General features: G+C 42.7%; 1 protein-coding gene across 1 annotated transcript in view; it reads left to right on the top strand.

Moving 5' to 3' along the window:
* The window catches only part of HECW1 (HECT, C2 and WW domain containing E3 ubiquitin protein ligase 1), a 326,637-nt gene that overhangs the window by 42,530 nt on the left and 259,760 nt on the right, over positions 1-24,347 (top strand). The window contains exon 2 of the mRNA XM_086396047.1: positions 16,810-17,134. Within this exon, the coding sequence (XP_086252173.1) occupies positions 16,810-17,134 (325 nt within the window). The remainder of the gene's footprint in view (positions 1-16,809; positions 17,135-24,347) is intronic.

The following is a 24,347-nucleotide window of genomic DNA, read 5'->3' on the forward strand; positions in this document are numbered from 1 at the left end:
TTATATACAATTGAAGCAAGGGCACAGTGCAGTCCTGGTACTTAAGTCCTTGCCAAAATGCCACAATAACTTTTGTTTGTTTATTTCTGACACTTCCTAATGGGCAGATGGAAACATGTTAATTATAGAGATTGCTTTTCATCATCTTTCAGATGGTTTTTGCATCCTGTGAAGCAGAGGCTGTGTGGAACTAGCCTTTTTGTTGTGTGTGGCTGGTATTCTCTAGGGATAGTGCTGCAGAGGCGGCCAAGAAGAGAAATGGTTCAGGTATACGCAGAAGGAGCCAATCACTGAAATGGTTTGCAAGGCTTTCCAATCATCACCAGTCCCAGCAAGGATCCTTCTCATACCTCCTCCCCTGCATAGGTAAAAATGAAAATTGCTACCCAGATTTTGATGGTGTCTCAAGATGGGGGAAGTGTTTTCTTAGCTACATGAGGAGCTGCATGGGGTTTGGCTCTGGGCATCCTTCTTCAGTGTGTTGATAACATGTCCACTGAGGGACTTCCCTGTTGGTGGACCAGTGGTTAAGGCTCTACACTTCCACTGCAGGGGGCATGGGTTCAATCCCTGGTTGGGGAATTAATATCCCACATGCTGCATGGCATGACCAAAAAAATCCCACAAATATACAGTTGTGTGGTTTTTTTTAATCCAGTTTAAAAATATGTCCACTGAAGCACATATGAAATAGAGTCATTAGTTCAGTTCAGTTGCTCAGTCATGTCTGACGCTTTGCGACCCCATGAACCGCAGCATGCCAGGCTTCCCTGTCCATCACCAACTCCCAGAGTCCACCCAAACCCATGTCCATCAAGTCGGTGATGCCACCCAACCATCTCATCCTCTGTCGTCCCCTTCTCCTACTGCCCTCAATCTTTCCCAGCGTCAGGGTCTTTTCAAATGAGTCAGCTCTCCGCATCAGGTAGCCAAAGTATTGGAGTTTCAGCTTCAAAATCAGTCCTACCAATGAACACCCAGGACTGATCTCCTTTAGGATGGACTGGTTGGATCTCCTTGCAGTCCAAGGGACCCTCAAGAGTCTTCTCCAACACCACAGTTCAAAAGCATCAATTTTCAGTGCTCAGCTTTCTTTATATTCCAACTCACATCCATACATGACCACTGGAAAAACCATAGCCTTGACTAGACAGACCTTTGTTGACAAAGTAATGTCTCTGCTTTTTAATATGCTGTCTAGGTTGGTCATAACTTTCCTTCCAAGGAGTAAGCGTCTTTTAATTTCATGGCTGCAGTCACCATCTGCAGTGATTTTGGAGCCCCCAAAAATTAAGTCTGACACTGTTTCCACTGTCTCCCCATCTATTTCCCGTGAAGTGATGAGACCAGATGCCATGATCTTAGTTTTCTGAATGTTGAGCTTTAAGCCAACTTTTTCACTCTCCACTTTCACTTTTATCAAGAGGCTTTTGAGTTCCTCTTCACTTTCTGCCATAAGGGTGGTGTCATCTGCATATCTGAGGTTATTGATATTTCTCCCGGCAATCTTGATTCCAGCTTGTGTTTCTTCCAGCCCAGCGTTTTTCATGATATACTCTGCATATAAGTTAAATAAGCAGGGTGACAATACACAGCCTTGACGTACTCCTTTTCCTATTTGGAACCAGTCTGTTGTTCCATGTCCAGTTCTAACTGTTGCTTCCTGACCTGCATATAGGTTTCTCAAGAGGCAGGTCAGGTGGTCTGGTCTCTTTCCCATCTCTTTCAGAATTTTTCACAGTTTATTGTAATCCACACAGTCAAAGGCTTTGGCATAGTCAATAAAGCAGAAATAGATGTTTTTCTGGAAAAATTAGAGTCATTAGAAAGCAGTAATGCAGTGTTTTTCTAAGAAAACTCAAACTGGGGAAGACTTAAAGTGCATGTCCTAGATCCTTTATATTATGGTTGGGTAAGCACTGTCCTTCTTGTCAGGAATACCCACCCGACTCCAGCCCTGGATTTGTATTCTTCTCAGTAACTCTTACTTTGGCAGTTGAGTGAGAAATATTCCATAGACTATCTTGGACTGTTGTTTTTAATACGAGTGTGACCTGGTTTTCCAGGGAAGATATAAACCATAGCTTGTACTCTAATTCATATTCCAGTATTAGACATGTGCATTGGCTGACTTAATGACTAAATAAATGAAGTTTATCTGGGAAAGGCACTCTTAGCAGTTTAAAGCCATTCTGACGTGTGGCTTTAACGACCTTGGAATAATTTTATTAAAGCAAGAGTAAAATGCTGGCCTCTGACTGTGGGTCATAATTAACCTACCAAATTGGAATCTGTCATCTTCCCAGGACTAGTGTGGATGAGACTGGTTGTCTGCAAAGAATAAAACTAACATCTTGAAAGTATATGCACTTAAGACTCATTAGCATGTACCTGTGCCTCTTGCTTCCTCAGAACTAATGTTTCGTCTTGAACAGCCTTTCAAAAACCTGAATTACTTCATTTTCTCATTTTCCTTTTAATTCTGCTGTCTATTGGGTCTTTGCACAAAAGCTTCACGAGCAGTTTGAAGGGCAACCCAGGCAGATGACAGCCTGTCTGTTGCTGCCACCTCACCAAGTGAAGGCTGTGTCTGCTGCTCCCGCATCCCTGGAAGGATACAAAACTTTCATCTCTGATGTTTCCTGCCTACACAGTAAAATGGAAAATTAGAGATGTTATCTGAATAATTAATTCCAGCCTCAAATGAAAAAAAAAAAAAGTTGAACTATCTAGATTGTTCAGACTTCTGAATTTCTATTTGTCTGAGTGTAGGAGGCTTTTCTTGTGAGTAATGAAGTGGCAGTGAGGGCCCTGAATATATTACTCTATCATTGAGACTCAAAACTTCTAGGCATCAGCCTCAGAGTGAAAACTGTCTTACCCAATTGATAATCATCTAGTTTGCTTCCTGGGGATGGCTACAGAGAATCAAATTAACTTGTATTAAATTGTATGTAAACCCATACCATACTATTGAGCAAAGATTTCCCCATGGTCAGGAATCGGTGGGATACTCCCTGGAATTTGTCATTTCACTGTGGCAGCTGTAGCTTCTGTGGATCACAGACAGGCACTGGTGACAGTCCCAGGCATACAAACGAAAACTACAACTATGAAAATACCGTTCCCTTCTTCTACCCTGTAAAATGAAAAATACTCTAAATCCCAGCAGACTACAGCTCTTTCCCATGTGTTCATATTGAGGAAGCTTAGAGCTGCCTCAATTGAAGCAACTTAGAACAATCAAAAAAATTAATCAGTGTGACCGATTAATGTCAGAAGGGACTTTTTCTGTAAAGTCTGTTCGAGAATTTCAGTAGCACAGGTGGTGTGAGTGTGTTTACATGGTAGTCGCTGTATTTCTTTTCTCCACTGGTTGATTTTCCTTCCTCTCACTTCAGCTGTCCCAATCATTTTATCCTAAATCGCTGAAGATGGGCCTCATTTTTTTTTTTTAATAGGCCTGGCTCTTTCTCATTTTCCTTCTTCTTCCAAAGATAACTCTTAATTTAAACCATCTCTGTTGGCCTTCCTCTTATAGCCTGGGTGCTGAGATGGTACAGTGTGCAGTGAGTAAGAGAATGAGTGACAGTTGAGGACCACAGGCGAGAACTATCACAGGAGTGACCACAAGGATGACAGGAAAGACACTTGGGAAGGAACATATCACCCAGGATGTGAGCTGGCCTCTGCCTCTCAAGGGAGGCAGAGGATGGATATGAAAAAGAGAGAGAGAGAGACCAGATGTGTTTCACTTATATTGCCAAATCATAAATAGTTTACTGTTCATTCCTGCTCTAAGTTGTCTTCCAAAAGTGGCTTTATTGTTGCTGTTCAGTTGCTAAGTCATATCCAACTCTTTGCAACCCCATGAACTGTAACATGCCAGGCTTCCCTGGCCCTCACCATCTCCCAGAATTTGCTCAAACTCATGAGTCAGTGATGCTATCCAATCATCTCATCCTCTGTTACACCCTTTTCCTCCTGCCCTCAATCTTTCCCAGCAACAGGGTCTTTTCCGGTGTGTCAGCTCCTCACATCAGGTGGCCCAAGTATTGGAGCTTCAGCTTCAGCATCAGTCCTTCCAATGAATATTCAGGGTTAATTTCCTTTAGGATTGACTGATTTGATCTCCTTGCACTCCAAGGGACTCTCAAGAGTCTTCTCCATCACCACGATTATTAACAATTGAATTTCTATCAGCTCTGTATGTGTTCTTCCCAGGCATGTTGATAAGAGAAGCAAAAAACTGCTTCTGGTTCTGTTCCTCTGTGTTCTGATGACAGGCAGTCATGACTAGGTTCACAGCCCTAGTGATTGGCTCCTTTGTTAGAGCTAAAGTCCAAGATGGTGCCTTCCTATCAGAGTCCTGACAGGTGATCTGAAAAAGCAGTGCGGACAGTCTCCCATACCCCTGAGGTGACAGCTATACAACGTCCATCTACCTTTCTGGTAACTTCCCTTAATAGCTTGGCAGAGACTTCTGTCAAATTACTCCTGAAGGAAGTTGTTCAGTAGCATTTCACATTTGTGAAAGCACAGTGGAGGTGAGCCCACTACTGTATCTTCTCCTGTCTCCAGAAGGGCTCACTCTCCCCAAAAGAAACACCCCTCTTCTTACCTTGGTGCATTTGACCTTTAAGCCAGTCTTGTCTCTACTTCAGTTCCATCCTTCCCCACTGCTCCTGCCCCAGGCATCCTGCCTCTGACACACAGGTCTGCTTCCTGTCCCCTGAATGTGTGTGGGCAGTCTTTAAGGCACTCATGCCTTTGTATATGTTTATTTTGCCTAAATTAAACTTTCTCCCCTTCTCCCTGAAGTCTTAATTTCCTTCCTCATTAGACAAAACAGATAGTTCTCGTCTGTCTTTTGATCCTTCTAAACTTATTTTTCACCCTGTACTGAAATTATTGCTTATGCATCTTTCTTACCACAAGATAGTAACCAGCCCAAAGATTACAAATACAATATGTTCCAGAAAGTCTAATTTGCTCTGTATTGATGCGTTGGGCAAGCTTTGCAAATGAAGAGTGAAAGAATTTTGAAATGTACTTCTCTTGATTAGTTCTGACGAGCAAATTATTCTGGAGCACATGCTGCTAAATGAGGCAGTGTTTTCCAACAATAAAATTAGGCACAAGTACTATGTGTCGTAGGATGCACCACGTGGTACATGACAGTCCTGTGCTCTGGGATGCATGTGAGATCCTAGTAGAAGCAGGTCACACAGCATACCTCTGTGGTCTCCGTAGCCGTGCCTTCAGATTGCTCTTCATTTACACACCCCCTCAAGGACCCAGGATGTCCCTTGTTCGTTTCCCTCTTCTCCTCTCACAGTGAGATTCAGCACCTGCTTTGCAGATGGTACTGAGGGTTTAGACTTCAGAGACCATCTGACTGGTGGAGCTTCTCTATCCACGTGGACTTGACTTTCAGAGTTGCTGTAGCGCAGGCTTCCCCAGACACAGCAGGTTTCTTGCTCTCCTCCTCATTGCTATAGAATGATGCTTCTAAGTTGAGCAAATTGTATTATTTCCTAGATCAAATCTCTCCTGTGGCTCACCATCCTCCAAGGGAGGAGGTTGTTTGTCTTGGTGTGGCGTGGAGACCTGCCTGCCCCTCTTCCAGCCATGCTGCCTGACTCTCTGGCCAGTGCCTGGGAGAAGCTCTGCTGAACCTAGAAGCTCACCAGGCTTTTCTGCAAAGCTGTGTCTTTACACACTGAGTTCCTTCTGCCTGGATTGCAGTTCTCTCTGTCCTTGCCTGGCTGGTGGCATTCCTACTGCTCCTTCCAAAGACAGCGTTACTGTTCCCCGCTGGAAAGTCCTTCCCAGCATCCATCTCCCTTCCACGGGGGTCCCTGCCCACCGCTCCCTTGTCATTGTGTCATAGTTGACTGCTTAAATGTCTGCCTTCTGTGCAAAACTCTTGAAGGAGGGGGTACTGTTTCATTTATCTCTCTCATTTCATCTCATCTCCACTCTCAATACTGAACACAGCTTCTATTATATAGTAATGACTCAATAAACATGTAGTCTTTGGGATCAAGGAAAGAAGAAGAAAACCAAGAGCAGAGTTTACTGAAAAATCCACCCATCTGGCCAGGTCCAACCTTCCAGGGGTGGAAGATTTTAAAAGAGAGTATTTATACAGCACTCTGAAGCTTTACAGTAATCACTTACTTTGGAGTATTAAGTCCAGTATGTGTGCAAACTTGGCCCCTCATTTGAAACCCTACTGAAATGTCCTTCTTACATCTATATTCATTGCCTGGCTGTGTTGCCTATTAGCTGCCACATCTAATCAGGATCATGAAAATAGGGGAAACCTCCTCACATTTTCCACAAGGCTGGTGTCCCTCCTGAGAGAGGAAGGCCCTGGGTCCCCTCATGGCTCTGTCATGCACCTGCTGCGGTCAGGAGTGGCTGCTGCCCTTCTGGGGACCTCTGCTTCCTAGTGGGGAGGACAGGACCTCCCACAACTCACTCTAGGGGTCTGGGTGACTCAGTCCTATGGTCAGATTTGGGAGACAGGACTGTAGCCAAGCAGGGGCCCTGGGTGCGTGTGTGATGTCATTGACTCACATGTCACTGGCTCAGCTGCCCTCTGGAGTCAGGAGCAGAGATGCAGAGTCAGGATGTTCCTCGTAGCTGCCTAGTGCTGGATTCTGAGAAGATCGGACATGCAGACATTCTGCTCCCCTACGCTTCCACCAGGGGCCTCCTGAGGGGTCAGCAGGGTCCCTCAGAGCTTGGATGGCCCAACCTGGCCTGACTGGGAGATAAAGCATTTGGTTTTCTCCTGCAAGCATCAATAGGTAAAGAAGGAGCTTTACCAACATCTGTTAGTATGGGACCCTCCTGACGAAGAAAAAGACCTATTTAACATTGGAAAGATGGCAAGAATACACAGAAGAACTGTACAAAAAAGATCTTCACAACCCAGATAATCACGATGGTGTTATCACTGACCGAGAGCCAGGCATCCTGGAATGTGAAGTCAAGTGGGCCTTAGAAAGCATCACTATGAACAAAGCTGGTGGAGGTGATGGAATTCCAGTTGAGCTATTCCAAATCCTGAAAGATGATGCTGTGAAAGTGCCACACTCAATATGCCAGCCAATTTGGAAAACTCAGCAGTGGCCACAGGACTGGAAAATGTCAGTTTTCATTCCAATCCCAAAGAAAGGCAATGCCAAAGAATGCTCAAACTACTGCACAATTGCACTCATCTCACACGCTCGTAAAGTAATGCTCAAAATTCTCCAAGCCAGGCTTCAGCAATATGTGAATCGTGAACTTCCTGATGTTCAAGCTGGTTTTAGAAAAGGCAGAGGAACCAGAGATCAAATTGCCAACATCCGCTGGATCAGGGAAAAAGCAAGAGAGTTCCAGAAAAACATCTATTTCTGCTTTATTGACTATGTCAAAGCCTTTGACTGTGTGGATCACAATAAACTGTAGAAAATTCTGAAAGAGATGGGAATACCAGACCACCTGACCTGCCTCTTGAGAAATCTGTATGCAGGTCAGGAAGCAACAGTTAGAACTGGACATGGAACAACAGACTGGTTCCAAATAGGAAAAGGAGTACATCAAGGCTGTATATTGTCACCCTGTTTATTTAGCTTATATGCAGAGTACATCATGAGAACGCTGGACTGGAAGAAACACAAGCTGGAATCAAGATTGCCTGGAGAAATATCAATAACCTCAGATATGCAGATGACACCACCCTTATGGCAGAAAGTGAAGAGGAACTCAAAAGCCTCTTGATGAAGGTGAAAATGGAGAGTGAAAAAGTTGGCTTAAAGCTGAACATTCAGAAAACAAAGATCATGGCATCCGGTCCCATGACTTCATGGCAAATAGATGGGGAAACAATGGAAACAGAGTCAGACTTTATTTTTCTGGGCTCCAAAATCACTGCAGATGGTGATTACAGCCATGAAATTAAAAGACACTCCTTGGAAGAAAAGTTATGACCAACCTAGATAGCATATTCAAAAACAGAGACATTACTTTGCCAACAAAGGTTCGTCTAGTCAAGGCTATGGTTTTTCCTGTGGTCATGTATGGATGTGAAAGTTGAACTGTGAAGAAGGCTGAGAACTGAAGAATTGATGCTTTTGAACTATGGTGTTGGAGAAGACTCTTGAGAGTCCCTTGGACTGCAAGGAGATCCAACCAGTCCATTCTGAAGGAGATCAGCCCTGGGATTTCTTTGGAAGGAATGATGCTAAAGCTGAAAGTCCAGTACTTTGGCCACCTGATGTGAAGAGTTGACTCATTGGAAAAGACTCTGATGCTGGGAGGGATTGGGGGCAGGAGAAGAAGGGGACTACAGAGGATGAGATGACTGGATGGTATCACTGACTTGATGGATGTGAGTCTGAGTGAACTCCGGGAGCTGGTGATGGACAGGGAGGCCCAGTGTGCTGCGATTCATGGGGTTGCAAAGAGTTGGACACGACTGAGTGACTGAACTGAACTGAATTGAACATTGGAAAGGGAAAGACAGGAATGTTTTTCATATCTGGGCATGACCATTCATGTTCTGTCTCTGTCATTTGTCTGTCTGTCTCTGTTCACACACACACACACACACACACAGAGGAATACCATTTTCAATGAACTTTCTCTTCAACGTAGAACAGAATGAAGCACTAGAGATCAGGGATTTCTTGCAAACAACACAGGAAGCTTCCCTGCCCTTCCCCAAACTATCTCCTAACTTCCTTTCTCCCCATCCACTGTTTCACTCATACAAACCTCCCAGATTTTGACAGCTTGGTTCTTGGATGCCTCCAAACATAAACCTCCATAGAGACACAGAGCTTCATCAAGAAATTCCAGACTTGACTGAAGCAGTGAAGGGCACACACCCAACGAAGCACGGCGGAGCATCCCAGTCACCCATTAGGCACAAGCAGAGAGAAGGCATTTGGCCCACAAACAAACCCTTTCCTCCCCAGTCAGTGGGGCCCCAGAGAAGTGGGGATGGGACTGTTAACTCTAATTAGTGTCTTACTGGACTTCATTGTCAGTGATAAGGCTTTGTGTGTTCCTAAAAGAATGGGTTGACTGTCATTTTAACCAGTTAAAATCCCAGCTTCCAATGTGGATATTCCCTGGCTTGGCTTGACTTGCTTATTAAAATCTTCTCTAACTTGTGTTCCCTTTCAGCCAAAAACGTATGGGATTCTATTTCTTCTTTCAAGAAAAAGAGCCCACACAATTTAGTTTATGTAACTCTGTGATATTTTTCTGCACAATGGCCAGCATAAAAGATGGAGTTTTCAACACATGGCTTTGAGGCTAAAAACATTTTGGAGGCACAGTTTCAGCGATGGGTGCCCAGCTGCTGAAGAGCTGGACAAAGATGATGCTATTGCAGCCACCTTCCACTTTCCCTCCTCAGACATGCCCAGCCATCTGGTGGGGTCAGGGCCACCTCAGCCCCTCACACCCACCTCTGTCCCACAGCCTCACTCACAACAACAGAGGTAGGAATGTACCGGCAGGACTCAGGTCTTGGGATATGAAATGGAAGAAGGGACCTCCCTGGGGGCCATATTTGTCTCATTGTCAAGCCTCCCTTCTGACCAGTGTCATTTGAAAACCAGTAATACAGGTGATTATGGGCACAAAGTTGTGTGCTTGAGACGAAAGAGGCACTGAGTTAAGTTCCTGAGAGCAGGGAAGAGAGCATCACATCGTGGCTTCGAGACAGAGGAAGGCAGGTATGGCCCAGTCTTCGTCACCTACATGCCCATTCATTCATTCATTCACTGAGCATTCACTGCATCCCTGCCCAGCACGACCTTAGTTGGAAATGCAGACCTAAAGGGACTGGGCAGGGACCACACTGTCTTGATGCCTACGTCCTAGTGAGTGAAGTGAAAGTGAAAGTCGCTCAGTCGTGTCCGACTCTTTGAGACTCCATGGACTAAACAGTCCGTGGAATTCTCCAGGCCAGAATACTGGAGTGGGTAGCCTTTCCCTTCTCCAGGGGATCTTCCCAACCCAGGGATCGAACTCAAGTCTCCCACATTGCAGGTGGATTCTTTACTAGCTGAGCCACGAGGAAAGCTTCTACATCCTAGTTGAGGGACACTAATAAGAAGTAAGTTAACAAGATAGTTGCAGAGAGAACATATCTGTAAGGCTCTGGTTTACTCGCATTATCAAGGAAAATAATAAACAGTCTATAATAGGAATGGAAAAGAGTTTTATTTGAGCCAAACTGAGGACAGCCTCTCAGACAACTCTGAGGAACTGCTCCGGAGAAGCATGGCTTTAAGCATAGTTTTCTGTCTCGTCAGAACAAAGAACATCAAACAAGTCAGGGTACATTCCTTCAGAGTGTTCAGAAAAACAGACCAGCGTGTACATAGCCAGTCAGTATGACCTTAGCACCTGGGAAGGGAGTCTTATAATGGAAGGAGTACCAGCAATGGCATCCCAGGAAGGAAGGCATTTAATCTTTACTTTTAAGATAGACATTCTTTATTTCTGGTCAGTGAACATTTTTGTTTAATAATTAAAGCAGATGTACAATGTAAGTTTGATAGGCCACAAACAGGCTGTTCTAGTTAGCATGAAATTTAAGTTAACTCATGTACAAGCCAGAATGATTTCCTCATACCTCAATACGTGAAAGTTTATTTTATCAGCATCAAGGCCAGAGAGCGAGATGGAGGATAAAGAACAGATACTGAGTTGAGAGCAAGAGGCCTGGGGCCTCAGGAGTGCAATAAGCCAAGGGGACTTTTGAATGTGGTCAAAGCACATAGCAGAACCCATCCATTCAGCCCTGAATATACTCCGTATTATGACCTCAGCTTTCATCAAAGACTTGTCCAAGCAATCTGCCACTACATTTGTGATTTTTAAGAAAAGATATTCTTCTATGATATTGTTTACCATATCATGCAGTGTTTCCTATACAAAGTTGAATATGAAGCATCTTACAACTTAGAGGGGAAAAAATATTCCCATATTCTGATTGTGAGAATTACATTTTCCTTTATCATTTTGACTGCCAAAAATCTCAGAGGGGAATCTAAGTCTCAATTACTGCAACTATATAGTCCCATGTTATAATTTGAAGAGAGTGCATCTGAGTGATCGAAGTGCCGACTTATAATCACATTGCTGTTGTTCAGTTGCTAAGTCATGTCTAATACTTTGTGACTCCATGGACTGCAGCATGCCAGGCTCCTCTATCCTCTGCTATCTGCCAGAGTTTGCTCAAATTCATGTCCATTGCATTGGTGTTGCTATCTAACCATCTCATCTCATCCTCTGCTGCTCCCCTCTTCTTTTGCCTTCTATCTTTCCCAGCATCAGGGCCTTTTCCAATGAGTCAGCTCTTCAAATCAGGTGGCCAAAGTATTGGAGCTTCAACTTCAGCAACAGTCCTTTCAGTGAATATTCAGGGTTGATTTCCTTCAGGTTTGGCTGTGGTTTGCCCTCCTCACAGTCGCATAGAATGGCTCGAATCCCTACTTCCTGCTGCAAGAGGTGTGACTTTGGCATTGTTTATTAACTATTAAATATCTGAGCCGGGTTTCTCACCAACATGGAAAGAGTGATACTTGCTAGGATTTTAATGAGATAATGTACCAAGTTCCAACCATAGAGTAAATGTTCCTAATATTATTATCCTTTCTTATTGTTATTTCCCAATTTCTGCCTGGCTTATATTTCCCTATTTCCATCTACATTTCTTTTGTTGTAAATTTTCTCAAATCCACTGCAGAAAGAGATATTATATAATTTTTTTGAGTTCCATTACCCGCTTGATGGCATAACAAGAGCTGAGGATAGGATAAAAAAGCTTCAGGCATCTACTTGCTCAAAATCAAATCTGTTCATGAACTCAAAAAACTCTCATGTTCTTTCTTCCTGCTAAATAATGCCAGTTTCTATAACCTCAACTTGTATACTCTAATGAAGTTTCCTTCAGGGCCTGTGTTTTCCAGTCACAGTTTTTGATTTCTGAGTGTAGAGGCATTTATTAAGAATCACTTTCTCTATTCTAGATGTCTTTTGTCCACTTTCTTTTCATTTCTGAGACAGCACTCACTCACAGCTTTATATTTCAAAACAGAAAAGCTATTAATGACTCTGTCAGTTAGAAATTGACACAGCCAAATCTTTTGTCTCCCTATGTTCTTTAAAAAACCAAAAAAAAAAAAAAAAGATGTACATAGTAACTTGTTCCTTCCCTAGAAGTGATGTTTTTTGCTTTTAAGATTCTGTCTCCTCCTGGAAGGTTTTGTTTTTGCTATTGTTCTATAATGCATACTAAACAGATTAAACACACATGGCCTATTCCAAGATTTAAAAAAATAACTGAAGAATATAATTTAATTCAAAACATTTCAACACTGATGAATTATTTAAGTCGGAAAGCAAAACAAGTAAACATCATTGTCAGATCTGTGACAAATGGGAAATAAGCCAACAGATGGAATCGCACTCCCTGTGAATCAGGACATGATGTGATCAGATTGTTTTTAGTGCTCACTCATTGGACCTCTTTTTCAAGGGTCAATTAAAATATATGCTTAGCATAGCGGATAACTAGGGCTATAATTAGAAAATTACAATGTTACTGAACCAATAATTAGAAAATTGCAATGTAACTGAAATTGTTACTAATATTCTGTGGTTTCCTTATCTGTGTCTATTGTCTATCAACAATGTAAGAAGATAAGTGACATTTGAATTACTTGATGGAATGGGAAAAAACTGGGATACAGTTAGTAATATGGTTAACTTCTCTGCATCTGTTGAGTGAAGGAACTAAGAGAAAGAAGGGGAAGATTTGCCTTAGAGATGAGGAAGAATTGTGACGTTATAAATATTGGAGTTGCTGTTAGGGAAAGAGTGGTCTTTTATCCAGGGCTATTTAAAAACAGGACAGATGCTCATCTCTCTCCCACAGGTCAGATGTGAGCAGAGAGTGATTAAACTGCTTCTTCTAGCTGGATGCATCTATAGTTTAAACTAGAACATGTGTGAAAGTCTTGGGGGACCATGGCCACAAAGAAATGACATGTTGGAAATCAGCCATCCACCTGCTCTATTCCAGAAGCAGCTGTGTGAGTCTTTAACAAAAACACCTGTTTAGGAAGTGATGGCGTAGAGTCTGATATTAGCCTTCTTCCTACGTAACTGTTTGTCTCTGTATTTTTCATTCCCTGCACCATCTACTACTAACAACACATCTTTCTGTATTTTATATATTAGTCATTTTAAGCTCTTTGTGGAATAAGAAGGGACTTCATTGAGTAAAATAAATTCTATTAAAGTTTTTAGCCCTTTTGTGTGTGTGTGTGTGCCAGATGTCATGCAAGTTCCAGGAGATATAAAGAGCTGTAAACACTGGCCTCAGGGACTTCATAGCTTAGGGCACAATACGGGTCAACTAGAGATAACACAGTGAGAATCCTTGCAGGGAAAATGAGATTCCTGTGGGATCACAGAGTAGAAAGCCCCTCTCTCTTGGGAATGGGGAAGGCTATAAGGAGAGGTTACAGCAGAGCTGGTGCTGGAGCATAACCTCAAAGCAGAATATAAATCCTTCCAACAAGCATGGGTGAGGAGGATGTGGACAAAGCTGGGGTGAGGTGACGGAGTGCAGTCTTTGAAGAGCAGCCTTGAAGCTGTCCTTCTAATTCCAGGAAAATGCCATTAATTCCAATCTAATAAATTAATGAGAGACATCTTCCTTGAATAACATTTCTTTCTGTGCTTTTGTTCCCACCATGTGGATGGTGTAAACTGGTGTAATTTGACAGTGTCAGGAGACTTGCCTGGTTTCCAGGGAATTCTAATAAAAAATACCACAGCAGAAGTCTTCAATGAAAGCAAAGCACTCTATAATCTTCCTTGAGCCCTGACTGATCGGACATAGATAAAAATCTCTCAGCCTCAACATGGATGCAAAAAATATTCCATTCAAGCAGTAACCTGACAAATAAAGGGAAGTTTGTTTTGTTTTTTTATTTTTACCCACAAAGCAAAAGGAAGATTTATCCAAAGACTGGTAGATAGGACACCTTTCCAAACATGCTGGCCTGTTCAGTGTTTGCAGTGTCAGTTTTCTAAGAGGAAACCTGGAAGGTCATAACTAGGATGAGCTGAAAGTCTGCTGTTGAATGAATTTTACGTGTGAGGATCTGAGGACACGTGTGAGGACCCTTGGCCAGTACAAGAGGCTCACTGACTACCCGGGACCTCCATTTCAGTGGTGCTTTCTTCATTTTGATATTTGGCAAAACTAATACAATTATGTAAAGTTTAAAAATAAAATTAAATTAAAAAAATAAAAAAATAAAACAACGCTAGTAGTGTTTCAGTTCAGTTCAGTTCAGTTCAGTCGCTCAGTTGTGTCCGACTCTTTGCAACCCCATGAATTGCAGCACGCCAGGCCTCCCTGTCCATCACCAACTCCTGGAGTTCACCCAAACTCATGTCCATCAAGTCGGTAATGCCATCCAGCCATCTCATCCTCTGTCGTCCCCTTCTCCTCCTGCCCCCAACCCCTCCCAGCATCAGGGTCTTTTCCAATGAGTCAACTCTTTGCATGAGGTGGCCAAAGTATTCATGTTTATTTATTGAGCACTTACTATAGTAAGAGCTTTATTTGCATTTATCTCATAAAATTTTGACAGCAACCCATTTATAGATGAGGAAACAGAGGACTAGAGAGATCAAGTAAGTTGTCCAGGGATGCACAGCTTGGAAACTGGAAGGTGATGCTCCAGAATTGCCCGTTGTTTGGTCTGACTCATAATTATATACTTGATTATCTCATTTAATTCCAAGTAGTCATTTTGTGTTTTGGTTTTTTTTAATTAGACTGTAATTACTTTACAATGTTGTATTAGTTTCTGCTGAACAACAGAGTGAATCAGCTGTATATGTACATATATCTCCTTCCTCTCGAACCTCCGTCTCAGCCCTCCATCCCACCCCTCCAGGTCATCACAGAGCACCGAGCTGAGCTCCCTGGGTTACACATCAGCTTCTCACTAGCTACTTTACATGTGGCAGTGAATATGTCGGTGCTACTCTCTCAATTTGTTCAAACCTCCATGATAACACTATAAGATTCTATCGGTGCACAGAAAGTACATGTAAACTGAAGAAAGGTTACACACCAGCAGCAGCCTTCCTTATTTTGGAGGCTTTACAAAGGTCTCTGAGCAAAGTCCCCTGTACAATGATCAGGTTCCTGTGATCCTCCTGGACTGTCTGGAAGAGCCAGGGTGCCTGTGAGGTGGGCTGTTCATGAGCTGTTCCCAAGCTCAAGGCTGTGCCTGTGTTCCTGAGAAGTGGACTCGTTTCCAGGCAACACCGTGGTCCATCTATTTTCATACGGTTGCAGTGACAAACATTAGAAAGAAAGAAAAAAAAGACATATGGTACCAATGGTGTGATAAGATGCTTTCTGAAGCCTGGCTTCTCTGCCAATAGTAATTCCATGGTTACCACCAGTGGGGCTAGAAAAAGTCCCAACAAGAGACTCAGATGATGAATAAATAGGCCTGACATATGGCCATTAAGGCCCAAAATTCCAAATACCAACACTGTGCTTAATCAGGTTAATAGACTTTTTACAAGTGCCCTGATCTTTGAAGATGGAAAAAGTATGGACCCAAATTACTGCTAAATAGACTTATATCATCTCAAGAGTAGACTGGTGCCGAGTCTGGTCCTCCTGGCTGGTTAACAGAAACTCAATAACTCGCATTTGATGGATGTGTATAATAAGTTACAGTCCTGGGATCTAAACTGCATGGTGTAACAGATTTTAAGACCTTAATCTTCTCTTCTTAAAAACAAAAGTGCTATTAGTTGTACAACAGCAGATTCTTTTATAGGCAGGAACCCCCAAAATGTACATTTAAATCCCAATTGTAGTATACTTTGATGAAATAAAAATCACCCCTGCTTGTTTCCAAAAAGAATCCTCATTCCAATTCTACAGGATGCCCTTTCCCCCTGTTTTCAAAGCCATCTGTAGCAAAACAGTCATGTTATTGGTCTGTATCAGCTCAGCTAGTTTGAAGTGCTCCAGGTTGTAAACAATAAAAAAACATGCATTTTTTTTTCTCATCAGATACAATATTTTCTACAGTATTAGCTCTAAGGGAGACATGGTCTTCTGAGGTTGGATTTTAGTGAAAACTGCAGTGTTTGAAGATTACTAGGATATCTGAGATCCTTACGAGGCATTTCTGGTGGTACAGTGACCTGCTGTAGAATGAGAGCTGTAAATGAAAGACACTGACCGCCTCCTCCAGCAGGGACTGCCTCTGATTCTGGGTTGTGTGTAGGGTCTCAAATGCCACAGAGATCACTAAAATGTGCCGTGATAATAACCATCATTTACCTTAAAGAAGGGTAAAGTTGGATCCAATTGAATTTAGCCAGAGAACTCAAGAGATGGCACTTTGGGGGCCATCGCACCACCGGGTCATTCTGTAGACATTCCTGGCCTTCTGATACCTAGCAGGCTGGAGGGGGCTGAGGGAGGCAGAGACCCCAGCAGAACAAGGAAAGGCGTGGCCCCTTGGTGAGTTTGTATTTCGTTCTTGCCTTCCCCACCTGAACCCAGAGCTACCACTTTGGCCCCGAGGAAAATGCTCTGTGTCTATTCCAAATCTTCCTAAAAGGGCTGCTCTCTCCCTGCTGGCTTCCCCCAACCCATCCTCCCTTCCCTGTGAAGACCATGACTGACTGTGGAGCCAACATCTCCCGCCCCTGCTGACTGTCTGTTTGCCCCCACAGAATCTGTACCAGAACAGGTTCTTAGGCCTGGCCGCCATGGCATCTCCATCTAGAAACTCCCAGAATCGACGCCGGTGCAAGGAGCCGCTCCGCCACAGCTACAATCCAGGCCAGTACCACAGTGTGGCCATCAGGACTGGCCCCCATGGTGCCGTCACCATCCCCCGCTCCACCAGCGACACCGACCTGGTCACCTCGGACAGCCGCTCCACACTCATGGTCAGCAGTTCCTACTACTCCATAGGGCACTCGCAGGACCTGGTGATCCACTGGGACATCAAGGAGGAAGTGGATGCTGGGGACTGGATCGGCATGTACCTCATTGGTGAGTAGAACAGCACTTAGTGCAGAAATAGTGGTCGGAGCACGGTGGTTCAGGCGTTCAACGAGTATATAATGCATAATTCACTTTAAAGGATGCTTTACTGTTTCAGTAAACGGGATCATTTCATTAAAGTGCACGATTCACAACCGAATGTGTTATATGCCACATTCTAACACACAGAAGACCACGCACAAAGGCATCACTTCCCACTTCTATTCAGTGGCAGAGAATTGGGAGGTAGCAGGGCAGGATGTAGCTGAACACAAATGTCATCACCATTGCAACTATACATTTGCTCTTCTACTTACGAGTGAGTGAATATGAAAAGCTTGATTTTAAAGTGAAAGTGTCATTCCCTCAGTCGTGTCTGACTCTTTGTGACCCCATGGACTGTAGCCTGCCAGGCTCCTTTGTCCATGGAATTCTCCAGGCAAGAATACTAGAGTGGAGAGTCATTTCCTTCTCCAGGGGATCTTCCTGATGCAGCGATCATATCCAGGTCTCTTGCATTGCAGGCAGATTCTTTACCATCTGAGCCACTAGGGAAGCCCTGGTTTTAAATCCATTTGTTTATAAGTCCAGAGCAATACAATATATGCAACCAAGATATGCACTTATATGTAGAGTAATTTCAGTTTAGTTTTCAACATTCAGTTTAGTTCAGTCACTCAGTCATGTCTGACTCTTTATGACCCCATGGACTACAGCATGCCAGGCTTCCCTGTCCATCACCAACTCCTGGAGCTTGCTCAAACTCATGTCCATTGGGGCGATGATTCCATCCAACCATCTCATCCTCTGTTGTCCCCTTCTCCTTCTGCCTTCAATCTTTCCCAGAATCAAGGTCTTTTCCAATGAGTCAGTTCTTCACATCAGGTGGCCAAAGTATTGGAGCTTCAGCTTCAGCGTCAGTCCTTCCAATGAATATTCAGGGTTGATTTCCTTTAGGATTGACTGGTTGGATCTCCTTGCATTCCAAGGGACTCTCGAGAGTCTTCTCCAACACCACAGTTCAAAGCATGAATTCTTCAGCACTCAGCTTTCTTTATGGTCCAACTCTCACATCCATACATGCCTACAGGAAAAACCATAGCTTGACTATATGGACCTTTGTTGGCAAAGTAATGTCTCTGCTTTTTAATGTGCTATCTAGGTTAGTCATAGCTTTTCTTCCAAGGAGCACACGTCTTTTAATTTCATGGCTGCAGTCACCATCTGCAGTGATTTTGGAGCCCAAGAATATAAAGTCTGTCACTGTTTCCATTGTTTCCCCATCTATTTGACCAGAAGTGATGGGACTGGATGTCATGATCTTTTTTTTTTTTTTTTTTTTTGAGTGTTTCCACGGGGCTCTAGTGAGCTGCAGTAAAGGATTAACTTTTCCTTTTAGACTAGCTTGCACCCTTCAGTTTTTCCACATTCTCCTTTCTGCCCATCTCTACTTTAATTATGACGGTTACTTGTTTAACACCTTAGACAATTAGGTTGTTGACCCCAGATCTATATTTTTTTTAATTTGTTCTTGAGTAACTGGTTTAGTCACTAAGTCCTGTCCGACCTTTGCAACCCCATGGACTAGGACCTTCCAGGCTCTGCTCATGAGATTTTCCAGGCAAGAATACTGGAGTGGGTTGCCATTCCCTTCTCCAGGGGATCTTCCTGACCCAGGAATCAAAGCTGGGTCTCCTGCATTGCAGGCAGATTCTTTACTGACTGTGCTATGAGGGAAGCCCTCTTGAGTTAATAATTATCAAAGATTATAATTGTACAGTATTGAGAAGTATTAGAACAAATGCAGTTATTGGAAGACAGTTGCTTTACAATACTGTGTTGGCCTCTGCCACACATGAACGCAAATCAGCCACAGGTATACATATGTCCCATCCCTCCTGAACCCCTCCCGTTTCCCACCCTAACCCACCCCTCTGGTTTGTCACAGAACACTGGATTGAGCCCCCTGTTTATAAATTGATATAGTCACTATGGAGAACAGTATGGAGATTTCTTTAAAAACTAGGAATAGAACTACCATGCGTATGTACATGCTAAGTCCCTTCAGTCATGTCCAACTCTTTGCAACCCTATAAACTGTAGCCCACCAGGCTCCTCTCTGTTCTCTAGGCAAGAACACTGAGCGGGTTGCCATGCCCTTCTCCAGGAAATCTGCCTGACCCAGGGATCAAACCCACATCTCTTACATCTCCTGCATTGGCAGGCAGGCTCTTTACCACTAGCACCATCTGAGAAGCCCTAGAACTATTATATGACCCAACAATCCCACTGCTGGATATATACTCTGAGAAAACCATAATTAAGAGAGACACACGTACCCCAATGTTCACTACAGCACTACTTACAATAGCTCAGACATAGAAGCAACCTAGATATCCATCGACAGAAGAATGGATACAGAAATTGTGGTACATATATACAATGGAATACTACTCAGCTATAAAAAAAAAAAAAAAAAAAACACATTCGAGTCTGTCCTAATAAGGTGGATAAACCCAGATCTGGTTTTGAATCAGCTCTTCACAGCTGTACCTTCCTGCAGTGATGTCAATGGCATTTATTTCTCAAGTCAAGGAATAGTTGGAGTAGGAGCACAGCAGAAGAGAGAGGTGGAAACCTTCACCCATAGGAAGAGATGAAAGAATCTGGAGTTCAGCCCTAGATCAAGGCTGAGGTGTAGATCTGGGGTAGTTGTCCCTGAGAGTGGAAGAATTCACTCAGGGACTGTATGTAGAAATAAAGCACCAGAAGGTCCCTATCAGAAAGAGGGAGAGGCAGAGGAGGAACTCAAAAAGAAGGTGGAGGTTCGCTGGAGAGGTAAGAGAACTTAGCAACCACATCATAGAAGATAAGAGAGGGGGTGTTTGAGGAAGGGAGAGTCAGCAGTATCAAGTGTCCTGCAACTCCATGAATGAACAGAATCTGGTGTTAACATGACATTTCAACTGAGACAAAAGTAAACACAGTGCATCCTCTTGAGAATCTCAGTTTGACAGTTTGTTCTTCCCACAGTAGAACACATATATAACTGAGAAGTGATTTAATGCAAAATGCCAACACTTTCAGTGGCATAGCATTTCAAAAACAACTTCCACATCCAAAATTATCTGTGAATCTTAAAAGTTAATTATTTGTGAGTCCTTAGTAACTCATCTGCCAGATTCACGGTGCCTTGCCAAAGAGCAAATCATAGAGCTCAAGTGATTTCATCTAATCTGTTATTCCACAATTGAGGAAATGCCAAGTTAGTGGTTCCCAAGGCCACACAGCTGCCTACCCTGGCAGCAGACCCCACGCTGACCACGGAGACATCTTGGGACATTTGGAGGTAACTTCACCTACAGGCCATTCCACATCAGTGGGTAATCTAACTGTCCATGTGAGGCCAGGTTTGTGGCCTCTCAACTATGACCTCCAGAGCTCTCTAGACAAACGTGACTTTTCTTCTGCCAAAGTAATCTGGATTTGGAAGGGGACATGTGGCCCTGCTCACTGATGCTGCCACCAAGTCATCAATGTTGTCTTTAGCCAGGAAGCCAGCCATAGCACAATAATAGAAGCATTATTGTTACTTTCACCATGAAATCACATTTGGTTGCCCTCATTTATGGGGTGGTTCCTGAACTCAAGAGTGTGATGAAGGATTCTCTCCCCTATGACACAGAATGGGGAAAGATATGGGGTTTTAATGTCAGCTTGACCTGGCTATGGAGAAAAAACATAACTATCTTCTCAGGATCATTGCATGGAATTGATGAGATACTGTGCACTTACTGCCTGTTGATCATTAAATTGCATCTTGATTTAACTTGTCAGGTAGCTCTAGTCTCTGGATGCATCATGGCAAATTACTCTAATTCCCAGGATTCGTTGAGCCTAGCCATGGTTGTTAAACATGTGCTCAGTTGTTTCAGTTGTACATTATAGAATGTAAAAATGTCTTACCAAACCCAGAGGAACCTGGGAAGAAACTTTCATTGTCATTAAATGGGTAGAAGCTTATGATTTGGTCATAGAGGCAGATACAGTTTTCATCACTATTCCCAGGAAATAGTTTCACAATCGTTCATTCAGTAATGACTTTGACAACTGAAAGCTAATTGTTTGTGAGTCCTATACTTAGGGTTAAAGATTGAGCAATGCCCATGGCTTCCTCCCACTGAGAAAACAGTATTATATATTTGGATTAGGATACATCAACTGAAGGATACTGTTAAAACCTCTAACCATTAGAATGCTAAGTTAATTAAAGTGGATCAATTTAAGTATTTTCCACTTCTTCATTTTACATCCCAATATGTTAAAAAGCTGAATATCTTAAAACCCTCTTTAGGATGATCAATTTCTAAAAATAGCCATTCCTTTGACTCTGTTGGAAGGAACCCTTATTAAAACTGCTGAAATATGAAATAAGTATGCAATGACCATTATGAAAATATAATTGAATAGGTAAAGTGGGCATCATATGCTTATAATTTGCAAAACTAACCTTCTTATTAACTTGAGGCTTCCCTGGTGGCTCAGATGTTAAAGAATCTGCCTGCAATGCAGGAAACCTGGGTTCGATCCCTGAGTCAGGAAGATCCCCCAAAGAAGGGAATGGCTATCCACTCCAGTATTCTCACCTGGAGAATTTTGTGGACAGAGGAGCCTGGTAGACTACAGTCCATGGGGTCGCAAAGAATTGGACATGACTGAGTGATCTTATTAACTTAGCATTTTAATAAATCATGTCATTATTATATCATGTTATATACCATGCTATCGTGATACCATGCTAGAATCTGCTCAATACTTTAAATCATGATGAAACTAAAGTATATTCATGCATTTACATTTCAACAAATTAAGAGATGATAACTCAGATTGAAGGCAGGAGAAGGGGACGACAGAGGATGAGATGGTTGGATGGCATCACTAACTTGATGGACATGAGTTTGAGCAAGCTCCAGGAGTTGGTGATGGACAGGAAAGCCTGGCATGCTGCAGTCAATGGGGTTGCAAAGAGTCAGACATGACTGAGTGACTGAATTGAACTGACTGAACTCAGAGTGAAATTAAGATTAAAATTTTTCTAAAATGGCGTCTTCAAAGCATCTCCATAGACTGGTGCCTGAGGACATATATTCTCTTCCATACCTTTTGGTTGCTTTATCTGTGTGAGGTTAGAGATTATGGCCTGGATCAAACTGATTTTTTCTAATTTTTGAGGGCTTCTTCTGTGACCTATCCATGCTCAATGTTTATAAATATCGTAAAACAAGGACACAATACTTATATGTACATGTTTCAGTTCATAGGGTACCTCACAAAGCAAGGATTCTGTCTCTCTCCCATGTGTACATATGTATATTTAACTTCAGTTACATAAATTCTGTTGGGCTTCCCAGGTAGCATGGTGGTGAAGAAAACACCTGCTAATGCAGGAGACGCAAGAGACGTGGGTTTGATCCCTGAATTAGGAAGATCCCCTAGAGTAGGAAGTGGCAACTTGCTCCAGTATACTTGGCTGGAAAATTCCATGGACAGAGGAGCTGGGTGTGCTAGTCAATGGGGTCACAAAAAGTCGGACACAACTGAGCAAGTAAGCACACATGCACATAAATTGAATTACCTATTGTATATTCTATTTTCTCTCTTCCGTATTTTGAGTGGAGTATGTCAAAATCAGTAACAAAAATTTTTTGTCTTAATTTTGACTCCTGTATCTCTGCCTTTGCTTCTGTAAGTTTTATACTTTGCAGATTTAATGCTGATTACTAAGTGCATGGATTTTCATGATGTTTACATCTATTTCCTCTACAATTTCTTGTAGGTTATTGTTACAGATCTGGGTCTGTCCACTGTGCTAGTCTTTGTCTTGAATTTTGCTTTTTTCTTTTTTTTAACTGTTTAAGGCTGCTTGTCTCTCATTTTATTCTGCTTCATATTTCTTTGATCTGTCTTTTTCTTTTCTTTATTCTCACTCTTTATCTTTTTTTTTAAGTGTAGCTCTTTCTATGTGCTTTTTATTTCTGAACTCAAGGTCTCTTGACCTTTAAGTTGCTAGAATAGCATATTTACATTTATTACACTTACTGTTCTATTAGGACTTATTTTTGCCATCTTTCTTTAGGTACTTTACTGTATTTTCTGTTTCTTTGATTCTTCTTTTCTTCTTCCCATTAGATCTGTTGATTTTGAAGTTATACATTTTTAGTGCTCTTATGGTGACTCCAGTACTCTTGCCTGGAAAATCCCATGGATGGAGGAGCCTGATAGGCTACAGTCCATGGGGTCGAGAAGAGTCTGACATGACTGAGCGACTTCACTTTCACTTTTCACTTTCATGCATTGGAGAAGGAAATGGCAACCCACTCCAGTGTTCTTGCCTGGACAATCCCAGGGACGAGGGAACTTGATGGGTTGCTGTCTATGGGGTTGCACAGAGTCGGACATGACTGAAGCGACTTAGCAGAGCAGAGAGAGATGGTGACTCTTTTAATTATAAATCAGTAAGTCTCAATCAAGGGTAATTTTGCCTCCAGTGAACATTTGGCAATATCTGAAGACATTTTGGGATATCACATTGTAGGGGGTGTTTCTGGAATGTGCAAAGTAGAATCCAGGGATGCTACAAAACAGGATATAAAGCACAGGACATCCCCCGCTACAATAAAGAAAACAGAGTTAGCCAGCTGAAAATATCACCAGTGCCAAGGTTGAGGAGCCCTGTCTAGACCACTGTGCTTGCAACCACTGGCTTTTTTAACCTTGTGAATATCTCTTCCAGTAGACTGTAGTTCACCCAGCGTGCTTTCAGATTCCTTTGGTCTTCTAGGACTTTCATTTTCCAGATGTGAACGCTGTCCCTTTTATCCTCAATATCCATTAGTCTTTCTTCTGTATTTTGAACTTTTTGTTGAAGAGTTTCTCAGTCAGATCTTCCAGCTTCCTAATTCATTTTTTTCACCAAAAATCATAAACCATAGTAGGGTAATGCAATGATGGATAAAGGCCAAATGTAATGGCCATATGGATAGCACCCATATCCTACACATCAGTTTCATTGTATCTCAGTTATCATTCCATGAGGCCACAGTTCTAGGGTTCAATAACAGTGGGAAATTTTGCCTACATTGCCCCACTTTGCTACTGCTACTGCTAAGTCACTTCAGTCGTTTCTGACTCTGTGCGACCCCATAGACGGCAGCCCACCAGG

The sequence above is a fragment of the Bos grunniens genome, chromosome 4 (genome assembly GCF_055505025.1).
Source record: "Bos grunniens cultivar Pamir isolate PY7600 chromosome 4, Bosgru_T2T1.0, whole genome shotgun sequence".
NCBI classification, from domain to species: domain Eukaryota; kingdom Metazoa; phylum Chordata; class Mammalia; order Artiodactyla; family Bovidae; genus Bos; species Bos grunniens.